A 16,983-nucleotide genomic window follows, 5' to 3' on the forward strand; every position below is an offset into this window, starting at 1 on the left:
GGAAAAAAGTAAACTTTTGCAGGCTCAGCATCACCAGTATTTCCCCCTGATCTGGCTTTAGGGTGATAAGTGATATTCTAACACATCTTTCCAGTAATATCTTGAAAAAACTGACTGGATCTTTGATACTTTTTACATATACTCCAAGTCTAATTCATTAGCAACAGTGAGGATGATATAATTACTCTCTGCAGCAAGTTCATCAAAGAAGTTTGAGGAATGAAAATGGAGGTATAGGTAGGCCTGATAGAGACCTACAAAGAGAAGGAAGAGGTCATGGTTATCTGCTCAAGGCTCAGGCCAGTCGTTTCTGGGCTATTCAGAAAAAGGACAGGCCAATAGCTTAAATCAGCTGTTTGATGGCCCTTGGGAAGAATGACAGCAGCCAAGCCAGAAGCCACTGAAACGAAAAGCAACAAAGTAGGAGAGAAAGCAAGTATACAGGATTGTGATCAAGGAAACAGGCCCCAGATGAAAAGGAACTGCCTGGAAAGCCTAAATAAGTACATGAATAAATAAACACAACATAAATTATACCCATATGCACTTCATACTGTAGCCCAGAATCTGGTGTTTCTTTCAAACACTCACATTTGTCATACGGCCCTCGGGTCACAAAGGGACATTTGGGAGAAAGCAGTTTGTAATTCCTGAATCCTACAGAAAATCACATTTATCATAAGGCCTTACTACAGTATCTGGCTTATTTGCTCGATGCAGTTATGTATTTAGTTGTGAGATTTATAAAACCGTGTTTACTACAAAATGTCTCGGGTCAGGTAAGGCAGATCAACCTTCAATACCTTCAATACAATCTTGTTGGCACATCTCACCCCCATGCTCCCTCATCCCAGCCCTCCCAACACACACATTTCACACTTTTTCTTTTGTTCCCAGATTTGCCAAACACTAGTACATCACTGCAGGGACAGGACATTTTACCTTAAAAAAAAAAAAAAAGGGCAAGAAAAGAAAGATATAGAAACAAACACAATCCCAGCTCTGTCACAAGTTAGAATCTATACCAAGTTGTAAATGTGCATTACTATTACTGGAAATGTCTGGCAAGGCTTACATCTGGAGCTAAATCAAGTTTCCCCATCTGTTGGGTTTGCCTCTTCTACTCAATGTTAATTTTTCAATTGTTTGCAAGAGCAATATAATAACTGTTGAGAAAATGAAAAATTATAGGCACAAAGGGAGCAAGGCATGTAAGAAAAGTCAGCCTTAGGTTTCATAATACTGAAGGCACATTCTCTCCATTTACAAACAGCTCACTCCTGTGAGTGTGTGCTACTTCCTCAAAACCCTAAACCAACTCCATGTCTGACTCAATTTTATCCAATACATACAGCACTCTATAATTGCCTTGCTGTTTCATAAGAAACCTAAAATGACTTAGCCCCATGAGCTCCATTTGGCTCTGTTTACCACAAATAGAAATAGCCATGTAAAGCAAAACGTCAAAGTTCCAGATACCCATGAGTCATTCATTCAACTCTTGGAGAATGACAGAAAAAATTGCCACAGAACAGCTTTCAGATGACCTATACACAGAAAACACTTTGGCAACAAAGATGCTGAAAAGGGCTTGCAACCATATCTTGGTAAGAAAATTCAGAGAAGAGCAAACACTGTGAGCTATTTCAATATGACAAAATGAAAGTCACATGCATTCCTGCTTTTCTTGATCAAATATGACAATTTCTTCCACTCCTACAGACATCAGGGCTTAAAATAGTGGTGCTGTTCAACACACTCCACTTAGAAAGGTACAATAAACCTCAGGATGAGACAAGGAACTCTGAAAGAGATAAATCCTCATTCCTCACCTGATATTAACCAACGCGTGGGTCACCTTGCTAGCTGCTTCTTTCCACTGGCCTGCATTGGTAGAAAGCCTCAGGACTGTAAAAAAGGAAAGAACAAAGATGTGTCAGACCCCTGGTATAAAACACAAATATGAGGAATGAAGACACATCGCAGAATATCACTATTAGAATAACCAAACGGAGCCCGGGCCAATCTTCTATTTAAGACATCTTCATCTAGGGAAAAAACGTTAAGGGCTTATTCTCAACTATCTTTACCGCAAACTTTTTCCTCTTTTTCTCACTTTCTATCAAAATATTCTACTCCTCCTCTGCCCTGGGTTCCCCTCTCTCAACTCCCTGCTAGTTTTTGCATTCATTTAAAATCTACACTGGGGTGGTGATGAGTCACCTGATTGCCACATTTATCATTTCCCTAATGGCTGGGGCTGATTTAGTGGAACTGGCCAGCTGAGTAAGTGGCCCCTCCTGCTCCACATACAGTATGTCTTTCTCCTGAAGGTCTAAACTGGGTCAAACAGGACAAATAACCTTGCAAGACAGAAGATGGTCATGTTTCAATCAAGGAGTAACCTGTTTTAGCTCCTCTGACTTAACTGCGTGACCTGCAACATGAATCAACAGGAATATTCTTCCCTTCTCTGACCAAAGTCTCTTTTCCACCCTTACTCACAGGAGAAGGAATGATGGAAATACAGATCATCATATCCTCTATCAGCTATGAGCTTCATGGTCACACATTACAGTACCTACACTATTTTAGAAAAGATACAAACCAGCACAAGTGCTCCTTGAAAGAGCAAAGCATATGGTGGGCACTCCAAGCATATGTTTTTAACGAGTGAATAACTAATATGAGCTAAACATGTAGCAAGTTTACTATGTGCCAGAAATTGGACAAAGGTTATATGCAATACAGCATACATATGAGACTCAGAGGAGACAAATAATTAATTGATCAAGTTCATTCACAGAGTTGTAGGTAATGGAGCTAGAATTTAAACCTAGAGAGAATGGTTCTACAGCCTGTACTTACATAGTGAATGGTTAAGAGTGTGGACTCTGAAGCCAACTGTCGGAGTCCCAGTCCAGCCCCTGCCACTTACTAGAGAATAATACCAATACTTACATGAAAGGATAATCATGAAAATCAAATAAGTTACATATAAAGCCTTAGATCAGTGCATGGCACATAGTAAATGTTATATAAGTATTAGCTATTATGAATTTAAATAGACTGGTCTCCCAAACAAATAAAAGAATGTACCTGAGACTTTCTCAAAGGTTGGAAGTCACAGCCTAAGTAACGTTAAGCAATGTGTAATCAATGTGCATAGGAACTTTACACCTGAGTACCATCACTACCTACTCCTGACCAGTACTCCTCTAGCAAGAGGAGTAGTAGCAGCAGCTCTACTAGAGGGAGGGCCTATAACTGTAATAGGGAAAGAAAGTTCATCTGGCTGCTCTGCATCTATATTCTAGCAATACTTCATTTTTATAAATTCATGCAATTTTATGAAAGAGAAGATGGAAGCCTTAATAAAACATTATCAGAGAGCTGCTTTTCTAAGTTACAAGATTTAGTGAAGGGGAACTTGGTATAGTTTCAAGTTAGAACTCCACAGTCTGAACTCAGGTTTCACCTAGTGTTTGTGCAAATTTATTCACGTAATGAACAAAATTGTTTCAAGCAGGTCAGATGTATTTTTTTCAACTCAATTGCAAAAACTGTTTAGATACATCTGTTTTTCACTAGACTCTCCACTAAATCATAAATTCTCTGATGGTGAGGACCTAACACTTATGGCATTGAGCTGAATTTTACTCTCCTTACCTCAGAGAGGTATTTAACTCTGTCCATGTATTATTTCTGTTAATATCCTGTCACTTCTGTTCTTAGTGAACAAGCACCCAGATAACCTCATCACTGCATTTCCCTTGGAAATGCCATAGGCTTTTACATTCTTTTCTAAGTTACCAAATTTAAACACAAAATTATCTCAAAATGCCCTAAATGCCTCAAGCTAAGGTTATCATTTATGTAGTAAATTATGGTACACAAAAATAGCATACTATGTGGCCATTAAAGAAAGAGAGTTAAGTAATAGCAAAAACTGGACCATAATTTCCATGAAAAGAAGGAATGGTTAAATAAACTACATCCATAATATGCAAAAAAAAGAGAGAGAGAAAGAGACCTAAGAAAACTACAAAAAAAATAGGAAAATGTTCTGACGGTTTAAAAAAACACGAAATAGGAAAACATAATTACAACTATGTAAAACTATGCATACAAGTAGACTAATATACAACTATGAAAACAGTGGTCATACTAGAAAGGAGAGATTGTAAAATTTTTTTTTACCTTGCTTTTTCTTTTCTAATTATCTTTTTTTTTTTAATGAAAAAAACAGCTCAAAATATGGTATCATTTATGGTTCAGGGCAGCTTGTGTTGAGGTCCCTCCTATTCAGTGGATATCACTGCAATAAATTAACACCATAGGAATATTAAATGTGTGCCTTTATCAAAAAAGTCTCAGTGAGCCTTCCTCTTCTAGCCATGATGGAGTATCAAGATATAATTATCCTCCCTACCTCAAACAATAGATAACTGAACAAAATATATGAAACAAGAGTTTTCAGTCACTGGACAACAGGTATATAGAACTGTGATCCCTGAAGAAGGAAAACAAACAAGGTGAACCCTATGATTACCCCAGCTTACTATGTGACAAAGTTTCTAGCCTACAGGGCAGGGAGGAGGAACTTGAACAGAATCCAGAAGTCTGCCAAGCCAAAGACATAGAGATGGGCAACTGGACAGGCCAAAGCACCTAGAATTTGTGGGGTAGAGTACTGTAGAGGAGGGATTTTGACAGGGAACTATGGAAGTTTGTAGAAGGGTCCTCTTACGTCTTTTGCTGAGCACCAATCTTCACACAGGGAAAAAGGAAACTACTCAAAGCTGGCGGTGAAGAACCACTGGAAAAAAGAAGAAATTGTGGCACTCATGGAAGGCTCCACAAATAAAATAATTTGCGTTTCTACCAGCAGGAGTGGAAAAACCTACTAATACATGGGTTATCAGGTAGAATCTGCAGATGGGTACTGCATTAGTAATGGGGCCAAATTAGTCCATAATAAAAGTTGCTCTCAACCTGCCCTAACAACCCTTAAAAGTAAACCCTAAAAGGACGAAACTGATTCCACACAACGTAACTGCATTCCAGAACAAAGTCCAACATTATATAAAAAAACATAAGAAAATCAAGCACTTACAACATTAATATTACAATGTTATAAATCCAATTTAAAAATTACCAGCATTCAGAGAAGCAGAAAAAAATATGACCCATAAGCAGGAGGAAAATCAGTCAATAGAAACAGATCTAGACATGAAGAGAGATGATGGAGTTAGCAGAAAAGGACATTAAAACAGCTATTGTAAAAATGCTCCATATGCTCAGGAAGATTGAGGAAAATATAAACATGATGAGGAAAGAAATGAACATATTAAAGAAAGAAGTCTAAGTAGAACTTCTAGGGAAGAAAATGCCTTATGAAACAAAAAATACACTAGGATGAAATGAATTGAGATTAATGAGATTAACAGCACATTAGAAAAAATACAGAAGAAAAGATCAGTGAATTTAAAGACTGAGGAATAGAAACTATCTAAAATGAAAGACAGGGACTTCCCTGGTGGCACAGTGGTTAAGAATACACCTGCTGGGCTTCCCTGGTGGCGCAGTGGTTGACAGTCCGCCTGCCGATGCAGGGGATACGGGTTCGTGCCCCGGTCTGGGAAGATCCCACATGCCGCGGAGCGGCTGGGCCCGTGAGCCATGGCCGCTGGGCCTGCACGTCCGGAGCCTGCACGTCCGGAGCCTGTGCTCCACAACAGGAGAGGCCACAACAGTGAGAGGACACAGGTTCAAGCCCTGGTCCAGGAAGATCCCACATGCTGCAGAGCAACTAAGCCCGCGAGCCACAACTACTGAGCCCGTGTGCCACAACTACTGAAGCCCATGCACCTAGAGCCCGTGTTCTGCAACAAGAGAAGACACTGCAATGAGAAGCCCGCGCACCACAACAAAGAGTAGCCCCCGCTCACTGCAACTAGAGAAAGCCCGTGCGAAGACCCAACAAAGACCCAGTGCAGCCAAAAATAAATAGTATAAATAAATAAAATAAAATGAAAGAGAGAGAAAAGACCAAAAAAAAAATGGAAAGAAAGGAAAAAATACCCACAGAGCTTTAGTGACTTATGGGACACTGTCAAGAGGTCTAACATATATATAATTAAAGTTCCAAAACAAGAAAAGAGGAGAGGGGACAGAAAAATATTTGAAGAAATTAACAGCCAAAACTTTTCCACATTTGATGAAAACTAGAAATCCACAGATCCAAGAAGCTCACGAGACTCCAGGAAAAATAAAGAAAACCACGTTAAGGCACATGATAAACTACTGAAAATCAGCAATAAAGAGAAAATGTTAAAAGCATGCAGAGAAAAAATATATATACAGAGAAATGAAGCTAAGAATGACAGTAGACTTCTCATCAGGAGTTATGCAAGCCAGAAAACAACAAAATGACATTTTTTTAAGTATTGAAAGAAAAATTCTATATTCAGCAAAAATGTCTTTAAAAACTGAAAGTGAGACTACACTTCCAGTGTGGCAGAGTAAGCCTACTTCAGCCTCTCTCTCCTGCTGATTACAGTTAAAAATCCTGTATAAAATATAAAAAGTATTACCTGAGGGCTCTGAAAATTAAACAAAAGCAGACAGATTATAGAGGGGAGTCAAAACTTGGAGAAACACCCACAAAAGTGGGTTTTCAGGGTTTCTTTTTTCCTATTTTTCTCTTGCAGGTTTGCCTCAAGATTCAGACAGTCACAGAGATGCATGATAGAGGAGTTGGGTGGATGGCTAAAACTTCAATAGAAACCTCATCTTTCTGTAGACAGAAACCAGGAAAAGGGGCTTCTGCTACCCAGAGAACATAGAGGGAATCCTGGACAGACCAGGAGAAAGTTTTCCTCTAAGTCCGCATATGAAAGTTAGGCTCAGGGGAGCTGACCAAGCATGGAACAAATACAAAGTAGCAAAGCAAACCCTTTAAAAACTAAACTGCTATTTGAACTACAGTCCAGTCTCCTGAGTGGTGAGTATGTGGACCAGATCCAAAGTAGCATAGAAAGGGCTTTGAAAACTGAACTGATATTGGAACCACTACCTACAGAAAGTGAGAAAGAACCTGTGGTCTAACTGGATTGATTGCCTACTAATACCCAAAAAAACCCCAAAACCCTCCAGATTATAACTGAACCCTGAGTCTACACAACGTAAGAAAAATGTCCAGGATGTAATCCAAAATTACTCAACTTATAAGGAACCAGGACATACAAAGAACCAGGATATACAATAAAACAAGAAAATGTAACAAATTCTCAAGAGAAAAGACAAACAGATGCCTGATGTGACACAGATGTTAAAATTATCAAAGAGTTTTAGAGCAACTATTACAAATATGCTCCATTAGAAAAAGGCAAACATTCCTGAATGAATGGTAAGGTAGAACTGCTCAGGAGAGAAACTGAAACTATAAAAAGGAACCAATTAAAACATTTAGAAGTAAAACATGTATTATGTAAAATAAAAAATTCTCTAGATGGACTTAATAGCAGAATGGATTGACACAGAAATCAGTAAACCTAAAGACAGAACAATAAGAAATTATTAAATATGAAGAACAGGAAAAAATGGGGGGAAAAACAGGGCCTCAGAGACCTGTGTAACAGTATCAGAAAGTCTCACATTTGTGTTATTGTAGTCCAAGAAGAAAGGGAGACAGAAATTAAGGGCAGAAAACAATTTGCAAAAGAGAATGGCTGGGGCTTCCCTGGTGGCATAGTGGTTAAGAGTCCGCCTGCCAATGCAGGGGACACGAGTTCAAGCCCTGGTCCGGGAAGATCCCACATGCCGCAGAGCAACTAAGCCCACGCGCTGCAACTACTGAACCTGCGCTCTAGAGCCAGTGAGCCATAACTACTGAACCCGCGTGCCACAACTACTGAAGCCTGCGCGCCTAGAGCCCATGCTCTGCAACAAGAGAAGCCACCACCATGAGAAGCCCATGCACTGCAATGAAGAGTAGCCCCCACTTGCTGCAACTAGAGAAAGCCTGCACACAGCAACAAAGACCCAATGCAGCCAAAAATAAATAAATAAATAATTTTAAAAAAGAATGGCTGAAAACTCCCAAATTTGGTGAGATTCAAGATCCTCAGCAAACCCCAAACAGGATAAACACAAAGAAAAACCAGGCCAAAACATATCATAATCAAACTTCTGAAAGCCAAAGATAAGGAAAAGTAATTTAAAAGAAGCGGGAGAAAAACAACATATTACAAACAAGGAAACATGATTCAAATGAACACAGATTTATTATCAGAAACCATACGGGCCAAAAAAAGAGGAATAACATCTTCAAAGTACTTAAAGGTAAGAACTATAACTCAATATCCTATATCCAGCAAAAATACCCTTCCGGAATGAAAGAAAACAAACAACAACAAAAAATCTTGTCACCAGAAGCCCAAAAAAATGCTACAGAAAATTCTTAAAGACTGTTGAGAAATGATATCAGAAAGGAATTTGGATCTTCAGGAATAAAAAGAGCAAAAGAAATGGAAAACATATAGGCAAATATAAAAAATATATTTTTCCCTCTGAAGTTCTTTAGGATTTGGATGATTGTCACAAGTGAAAATTATAGCATTGTCTGGTGGGGTTTTCAATGTAGATGTAATACATATGACAACTATAATATCAAAGTAAGTGAGGGGGGCTGGTGATTAGAGAACCCTATATAGTAGCAAAGCTTGTATATTTTACTGAAGTGGTACAACACTAACTCTAAAGTTGGCTGCATTTAGTGACTTGCTTCCAAAGAACAGAGCACGGAACAGGAGGGAAAAAGCAATCCTGCAGAGGAGAAACTTTGCAAACACTTCCTTAACCAAGTAATCAAGATTAACATCACCAGTGATTAAGTCATGTTAATAACATATACCCTTGATGTGATGAAAAGGCCACTCTGACACTGTGGCATTCTTCCCCCAAACGCATAACCTTAGTCCAACCATGAGTAAGTCATCAGACAAACCCAAATTGAAGAAGGTTCTCCTCAAAACTGTCAAGGCCATGAAAATGAGCAAACACTAAGAAACTGTCAGATAAAAAGAGACTAAGGAGACATCACGAGTAAATGTAGCAATGGATGAGATCCTGGAATACAAAAGGAACATTAGAGGAATTAGCAGAATCCAAATAAAGTCTAGAGTTTAGTATATATGTTTTTATTGTGGTAAAAAACACCAAACATCAAATTTACCACCTTAACTTATTTCTAATTGTACAGTTCAATGATGTAAAGTATATGTACACTGTTGTGAAACGGATCTCCAGAACCTTTTTGTCTCGTAGAACTGAAGCTCTGTACCTATTAAACAACTCCCTTTGCACCCTCTCCACCACGCCCGGTAACCACCATTCTGTATCCATGAATTTGACTACCTTGGATACTTCATATAGGTGGAAACCTTTTGTGACTGGCTTATTTCACTTAGCATAGTATACTCAACGTTCATCCACATTGTAGCATGTAACAGGATTTCCTTCTTTTTAAAGGCTGCATAGCAACCCATTATATGTATATATCATATTTTATTTATCCATTCATCTGTTGATGGACATTTGGGTTGCTCCCATTTTTTGACAATTGTGAATAGTGCTGCTATAAACACGGGTATGCAAATTTTTTTTTAATGGGCAAAAAATCTGAACAAGTCCTTCACCAAAGATATATGGATGGCAAATAAGAATAGGAAAAGATGCTCAACACCATTATTCATCAGGAAAATGCAAATTAAAACCATAATGAGATATCGCTACACACCTGTAAGAAGCCAAAAAAAAAAAAATGCCGGCTAGGATATGGAGTGACTACAACTCTTGCATACTGTTGTAAGTAATGTAAAATAGTACATCCACTTTGGAAAACAGTTTGGCGGTTTCTTATAAAGTTCACCATATACTTACATAATACCCAAAAATCCCATTCATAGGTATGTAATCAAGTGAAATGCAAACTTGTGTTCACATAAAACTGTGTACAAAAATGTTTACAGGGGCTTTATTTACAATCGCTAAAAACTGGAAACCTCCCGAATGTCCTTCCACTGATAAATGCATAAACTAAGGGGGCATATTCCCACAATGGAATATTATTCCATAATAAAAAGGAATGAACTACTGATACATGCATCAACACGGATAACTTCAAACAAATTACTATGTATAAGAAGCCAGGGCTTCCCTGGTGGCGCAGTGGTTAAGAATCCGCCTGCGAATGCAGTGGACATGGGTCCGAGCCCTGGTCTGGGAAGATCCCACATGCCGCGGAGCAACTAAGCCCGTGCACCACAACTACTGAAGCCAGTGCACCACAACTACTGAAGCCTGCGCACCCTAGAGCCTGTGCTCCACAACAAGAGAAGCCACAGCAATGAGAAGCCCACGTACGAAGAGTAGCCCCTGCTCACCACAACTAGAGAAAGCCCGCGCGCAGCAACAGACCCAAAGCAAACAAAAATAAAATAAATAAATAAATAATGAATTAATTTAAAAAAAAAAAAAGAAGCCAGACTCAAAAGACTGTATGATTTCCTCCATATATTTTTTTAGAAAAGGCAAAACCATGCGGACATGGAACAGATCAGTGGTTGCTAGGGATTGGGGTGGGTGGAAGAGTTGACCGCACAGGAGCACAAGAGAACTTTTGAGATAGTGAAACCCTTCTATATCTTGATTTTCTGTGATAATTACACTTCCATATGCATTTGTTGAAACTCAGAATTGTACATTTAGGGTGAATTTTACCATATATGTAAATTATACCTCAAAAAACTTGACTTAAAACAAATGTTTTTTTCCACCAGAAGTTTCCTCATACTTTATACAAAATGGAGAGCACTGAAACATGCCACCTCCTCCTATTTGTTGTGTTTCATTTAGTGAAATTTTCACTTTCCTATTTGTACTTTCTTGGTTACCATTTTAACTCTGTTAGCAGATTTGAGCATTCCCAGATGTCCTCTCTTATCTTATTGCTGTGGCTACAAGTGTTTATCTCATTTGTGTATATGGCACAGCTGAGCAGGTAAGTCAGACGTCTATAAAATATCTCCTCCACTCCAACTACCTTTCCTTTCCTCACTGAAAGACATCTTTATTCATCTATTAATGGGTGCTAAAGCCTCTGGGGTAACTCTTCACCCTTGGAAAATCCTACATTCTTGAAAACAAGGACTTTGGTAAAACCGGGTACATGCAAACCACACCAGGGTACTCTGAGCACCTTTTGCCAATGGGAAGTTTGCCACAGGGTGCTCATGGAAGACTTCCTAGCTCCTAAAAAAAAGAGACGTGTGTCTTGATGTGACAATGGGAACTTAATATTCTGAGGGGAGCTGACCTGATGCTAAAGCTGTTACACTGAGAATAAGAGAGCAGGGAAATAGAAAAAATTCTGACCTCCTAGGCAATCCTTCTTTTCCACAGTTTGCTTCTACTCTTTCTCCGGGTATTTGTTCCAAATCCCCTCTACCTTTCTCATGATACAGGAGTCCCAAGCAAAATATGAAGTTTTCACGAATAGACCCAATGAAAGGGATAAAGTAAATTAATCAACAGTGACAGAAACCAGGTCAGTGGTTGTCCAGGGATGGGGGGGTGAGGGATAGAGGTGGTAAAAGGGACATAAAGGGACACAAGGAAATTTTAGGGAGAGGATGGATATGTACATTATCTTGATTGTAATGACAGCTTCATGTACATATACATATACATATGCTAAAACATTAAAAATTGTATACTTTAAAAGAATGCAGTTTGGGACTTCCCTGGCAGTCCAGTGGTTAAGACTCTGCGCTTCCACTGCAGGGGGCGTGGGCTCCATCCCTGGTTAGGGAACCAAGATCCCGTAGGCTGCATAGCACAGCCAAAAAATAAATAAAATTTTTTTTAAAAAACAGTGCAGTTTATTATATATCAATTACATCCCAATAAAGCTAATAAGTTGGAGGTTTTTAACAGACAGCTTTATTGAGTGGCTTTCTGTTTCTGGGCACTATAAAGACCTTTCAAACCTAGGTAGGTTTGAGTAGCCTCTTCACTCAAACTTACAGGGATACATGACCTCTTTCAGAAGTAAGTTATACTCATTACAGCTACAGAGTAAATTTTCAGTGAGCCAATTACCAAAAGGTTTGCAAGAAAGATTTTTATCTAATGCCCACTTCCTCTTGTGAGTTATGCTAAAAATACCTAGGTACATTAAAACTCCTTAAAACCCTGTACCTTCTCAAATCACACAATGTTCCCTTGGGATCCAAGCTCTTTTGTTTGCTGCTGTCAACTCCCACCCACTCTCACTCTGATCTCACTGGTATTCACTAAATCCACAAGCCTCCCTATTCTCTCTCTTTCACAAACATCAAGAAAGGGCTACAGGGATGTTAACCAGCTTTCCACTGAGATGAATTCTGAGTTCCTGAAGGCAAAGGAGTCCACATATACTTTCTCATTGCCTGAGAAAAGGAGACTACACAGTTCTGTGCCAAGCAAGGGCACCAAGCAACTCTTGGAGAATCTTTTGTAGTCTTTTCCTCTCATATACCAAAAATCACAGCTGATGGGGAGAGAGGAATAAAAAGAAGACAGCTTACCCATGGAGTACAGGTTGTCAAAGCTCTGGTGCATGCGGATAATCTCATAGTAGAGTTCATCATAACTACTGGGGGTGGGCAGGAATGTATCGCCATATGTGATAAACATATTAAATAGGTTCACAATCTAAAAAAGAAGCAAAAGCCCATAAGCAGGTATCATACTATGAAGACCAGAAGGATATTATCAGTAGTGTGCTATAACCAGCTCTTATCATCTTGCAAGAGTTAACTGTTAAATTTTCAGAAATTTTGTGAGCTGGTTATTACAGTCATTATTAAAAATTAACTTATATAAACTTGCAATTCAATAAATTATATTAAAATAAAGTAATAAGTACTCAAAACTCACCACTTTCTAATTATTTTCTACTCTTTAGTATTATCAATGCTCTTGAAATTAATTTACACCTCTTATATCTGTGTGGTGGGAACATCATATAATGATGTGTTACCATTATCTCATGAAAGAGCCCCAGGTTCTCCAAAGACATAGGTGAAAGTGGGGAGCACCAGTGTAGAGATTCTGATCCAAAGGGAAAATAAAGGCCTGGTTTTCCCAATGGCTTAATCCCTAAAATACCAGCTCCTGTCTCAAACCAGCCCATTTCTGCCTTAGGGTACAGCTTCATAAAAATAAATATATTTTTTTGCTACTCACCATAAGGGCTAAGGTAAAAATGTTGTGTTTGGCCAAAAGTACGGTCTCATTTGACATAAGGAACTTCAGCAAATTTATCAAGGCTTAAAAAAGAAAAAAAGAAAAAAAAAAGAAGGAAAGGCATCAATAAGGTAATCAAAGCATAATCAATAAAGTTTTTAAATGAAAGCAATGAAAGTAAACTAGCTCTACAGAAATCCAAAGAGGGCTAGAATGAGTACATCACAGCTACTAAGGACTTTTTAAAAGCAGGCAAAGTAGGTGTATTTGAAGAAAGCACTGACCTTCCCAAGCACATGTCTGCTTATCTGCCCACAGGTTTTTAAAAATCTACTTATTGCCACTTCGTAAACAGCAATTGAGCTCAGAAATTTGACTATAAAATGGACATTTTGGTGTTCCAAATTTACTCCTGCATGGTGATTTCCACATCAAATTTGCTCAGTTTATTGAGTGTCCCCTTCTCACCCTAGGATGCTAGCATCCCAAGTCACCAAGTTTTAGTTATGTAACTGTTTCAAACATCACTGCTAAGAAGGAAATGTTTTAATTCTAACTGGTCAACAGATGTGCCAGATATACTGTAGAACCTACTGCTTCAGCTCTGGATAAGAAAGGAGCTCATGGACCAGAGGGCACACAGCAGAAGCAAGAAGAACTACAATCCTGCAGCCTGTGGAACAAAACCACATTCACAGAAAGACAGTCAAGATGAAAAGGCAGAGAGCTATGTACCAGATGAAGGAACAAGATAAACCCCAGAAAAACAACTAAATGAAGTGGAGATAGGCAACCTTCCAGACAAAGAATTCAGAATAATGATAGTGAAGATGATCCAGGACCTCATAAAGAGAATGGAGGCAAAGACAGAGAAGATGCAAGAAATGTTCAACAAAGACCTAAAAGAATTAAAGAAACACCTAGAAGAATTAAAGAACAAACAAACAGAGATGAACAATAAGATAACTGAAATGAAAAATACACTAGAAGGAATCAATAGCAGAATAACTGAGGCAGAAGAACGGATAAGTGACCTGGAAGACAGAATGGTGGAATTCACTGCCGCAGAACAGAATAAAGAAAAAAGAATGAAAAGAATGAAAAGAAATGAAGACAGCCTAAGAGACCTCTGGGACAATATTAAATGCAACAACATTTGCACTATAGGGGTCCCAGAGGAGAAGAGAGAGAGAAAGGACCCGAGAAAATACCTGAAGAGATTAGAGTCGAAAACTTCCCTAACATGGGAAAGGAAATAGCCACCCAAGTCCAGGAAGCACAGAGTGTTCCAGGCGGGATCAACCCAAGTAGAAACACACCGAGACACATAGTAATCAAATTGACAAAAATTAAAGACAAAGAAAAATTACTGAAAGCAACAAGGGAAAAAAGACCAATGTCATACAAGGGAACTCCCATAAGGTTAACAGCTGATTTCTCAGCAGAAACTCTACAAGCCAGAAGGGAGTGGCATGGTATATTTAAAGTGATGAAAGGGAAGAACCTACAACCAAGACTACTCTACCTGGCAAGGATCTCATTCAGATTTGATGGAGAAATCAAAAGTTTTACAGACAAGCAAAAGCTAAGATTTCAGCACCACCAAACCAGCTCTACAACAAATGCTAAAGGAACTTCTCTAAGTGGGAAACACAAGAGAAGAAAAGGACCTACAAAAACAAACCCATAACAATTAAGAAAATGGCCATAGGAACATACATATTGATAATTGCCTTAAACGTGAATGGATTAAATGCTCCAACCAAAACACAGAGGCTTGCTGAATGGATACAAAAACAAGACCCATATATAAGCTGTCTACAAGAGACCCACTTCAGACCTAGGGACACACACAGACTGAAAGTGAGGGGATGGAAAAAGATATTCCATGCAAATGGAAATCAAAAGAAAGCTGGAGTAGCAATACTCATATCAAATAAAATAGACTTTAAAATAAAGAATGTTACAAGAGACAAGGAAAGGACTTCCCTGGTGGCGCAGTGGTTGAGAGTCCGCCTGCCCATGCAGGGGACACGGGTTCGTGCCCCAGTCCGGGAAGATCCCACATGACGCGGAGCGGCTGGACCCGTAAGCCATGGCCGCTGAGCCTGCGCATCCAGAGCCGGTGCTCCGTAATGGGAGAGGCCACAACAGTGAGAGACCCGCGTACCACAAAAAAAAAAAAAAAAAAAGAGACAAGGAAGGACACTACATAATGATCAAGGGATCAATCCAATAAGAAGATATAACAATTATAAATATATGTGCACCCAACATAGGAGCACCTCAATACATAAGGCAACTGCTAACAGCTATAAAAGAGGAAATCGACAGTAACACCATAATAGTGGGAGACTTTAACACCTCATTTACACCAATGGACAGATCATCCAGACAGAAAATTAATAAGGAAACACAAGCTGTAAATGACACAAGAGACCAGATAGATTTAATTGATATTTATAGAACATTTCATCCAAAAACAGCAGATTACACTTTCTTCTCAAGTGCACATGGAACATTCTCCAGGATAGATCACATCTTGGGTCACAAATCAAGCCTCAGTAAATTTAAGAATATTGAAATCATATCAAGCATCTTTTCTGACCACAATGCTAGATTAGAAGTCAATTACAGAGGAAAAAAGCATAAAAAACACAAACACCTGGAGGCTAAACAATACGTTACTAAATAACCAAGAGATCACTGAAAAAATCAAAGAGAAAATCAAAAAATACCTAGAGACAAATAACAACAAAAACACGATGATCCAAAACCTGTGGGATGCAGCAAAAGCAGTTCTAAGAGGGAAATTTATAGCAATACAATTCTACCTCAAGAAATAAGAAAAATCTCAAATAAACAATCTAACCTTACACCTAAAGGGACTAGAGAAAGAAGAACAAACAAAACCCAAAGTTAGCAGAAGGAAAGAAATCATAAAGATCAGAGAAGAAATAAAAGAAATAGAAACAAAGAAAACAATAACAAAGATCAATAAAACTAAAAGCCGGTTCTTTGAGAAGATAAACAAAATTGATAAACCATTAGCCAGACTCATCAAGAAAAAGAGGGAGAGAACGCAAATCAACACAATTAGAAATGAAAAAGGAGAAGTTACAACAGACACTGCAGAAATACAAAGCATCCTAAGCGACTACTACAAGCAACTCTGTGCGAATAAAAAGGACAACCTGGAAGAAATGGACAAATTTTTAGAAAGGTATAACCTTCCAAGACTGAACCAGGAAGAAACAGAAAATATGGACAGACCAATCACAAGTAATGAAATTGAAACTGTGATTTAAAATCTTCCAACAATCAAAAGTCCAGGACCAGATGGCTTCACAGGTGAATTCTATCAAACATTTAGAGAAGAGCTAACACCCATCCTTCTCAAACTCTTCCGAAAAACTGCAGAGGAAGGAACACTCCCAAACTCATTCTATGAGGCCACCATCACCCTGATACCAAAACCAGACCAAGATACTACAAAAAAAGAAAATTACAGACCAATATCACTGAAGAATATAGATACAAAAATCCTCAGCAAAATACTAGCAAACCAAATCCAACAACACATTAAAAGGATCATATACCATGATCAAGTGGGATTTATCCCAGGGATGCAAGGATTCTTCAATATATGCAAATCAATCAATGTGATACACCATATTAACAAACTGAAGA

The 16,983-nt window shown here is 38.6% G+C and overlaps 1 protein-coding gene across 5 annotated transcripts in view; it reads right to left on the reverse strand.

The window, feature by feature from the left end:
• The window catches only part of ARMH3 (armadillo like helical domain containing 3), a 181,098-nt gene that overhangs the window by 80,249 nt on the left and 83,866 nt on the right, over positions 1–16,983 (reverse strand). For all 5 annotated transcript variants that reach the window (XM_082601457.1, XM_082601455.1, XM_082601453.1 and 2 more), the window contains exons 21-23: positions 13,294–13,376; positions 12,633–12,759; positions 1,833–1,908 (exon numbers count right to left, since the gene is read on the reverse strand). In XM_082601457.1, the coding sequence (XP_082457583.1) occupies positions 1,833–1,908; positions 12,633–12,759; positions 13,294–13,376 (286 nt within the window). The remainder of the gene's footprint in view (positions 1–1,832; positions 1,909–12,632; positions 12,760–13,293; positions 13,377–16,983) is intronic.

The sequence above is a fragment of the Mesoplodon mirus genome (assembly GCF_964341445.2).
Source record: "Mesoplodon mirus genome assembly, chromosome: 2".
Classification (NCBI taxonomy): domain Eukaryota; kingdom Metazoa; phylum Chordata; class Mammalia; order Artiodactyla; family Ziphiidae; genus Mesoplodon; species Mesoplodon mirus.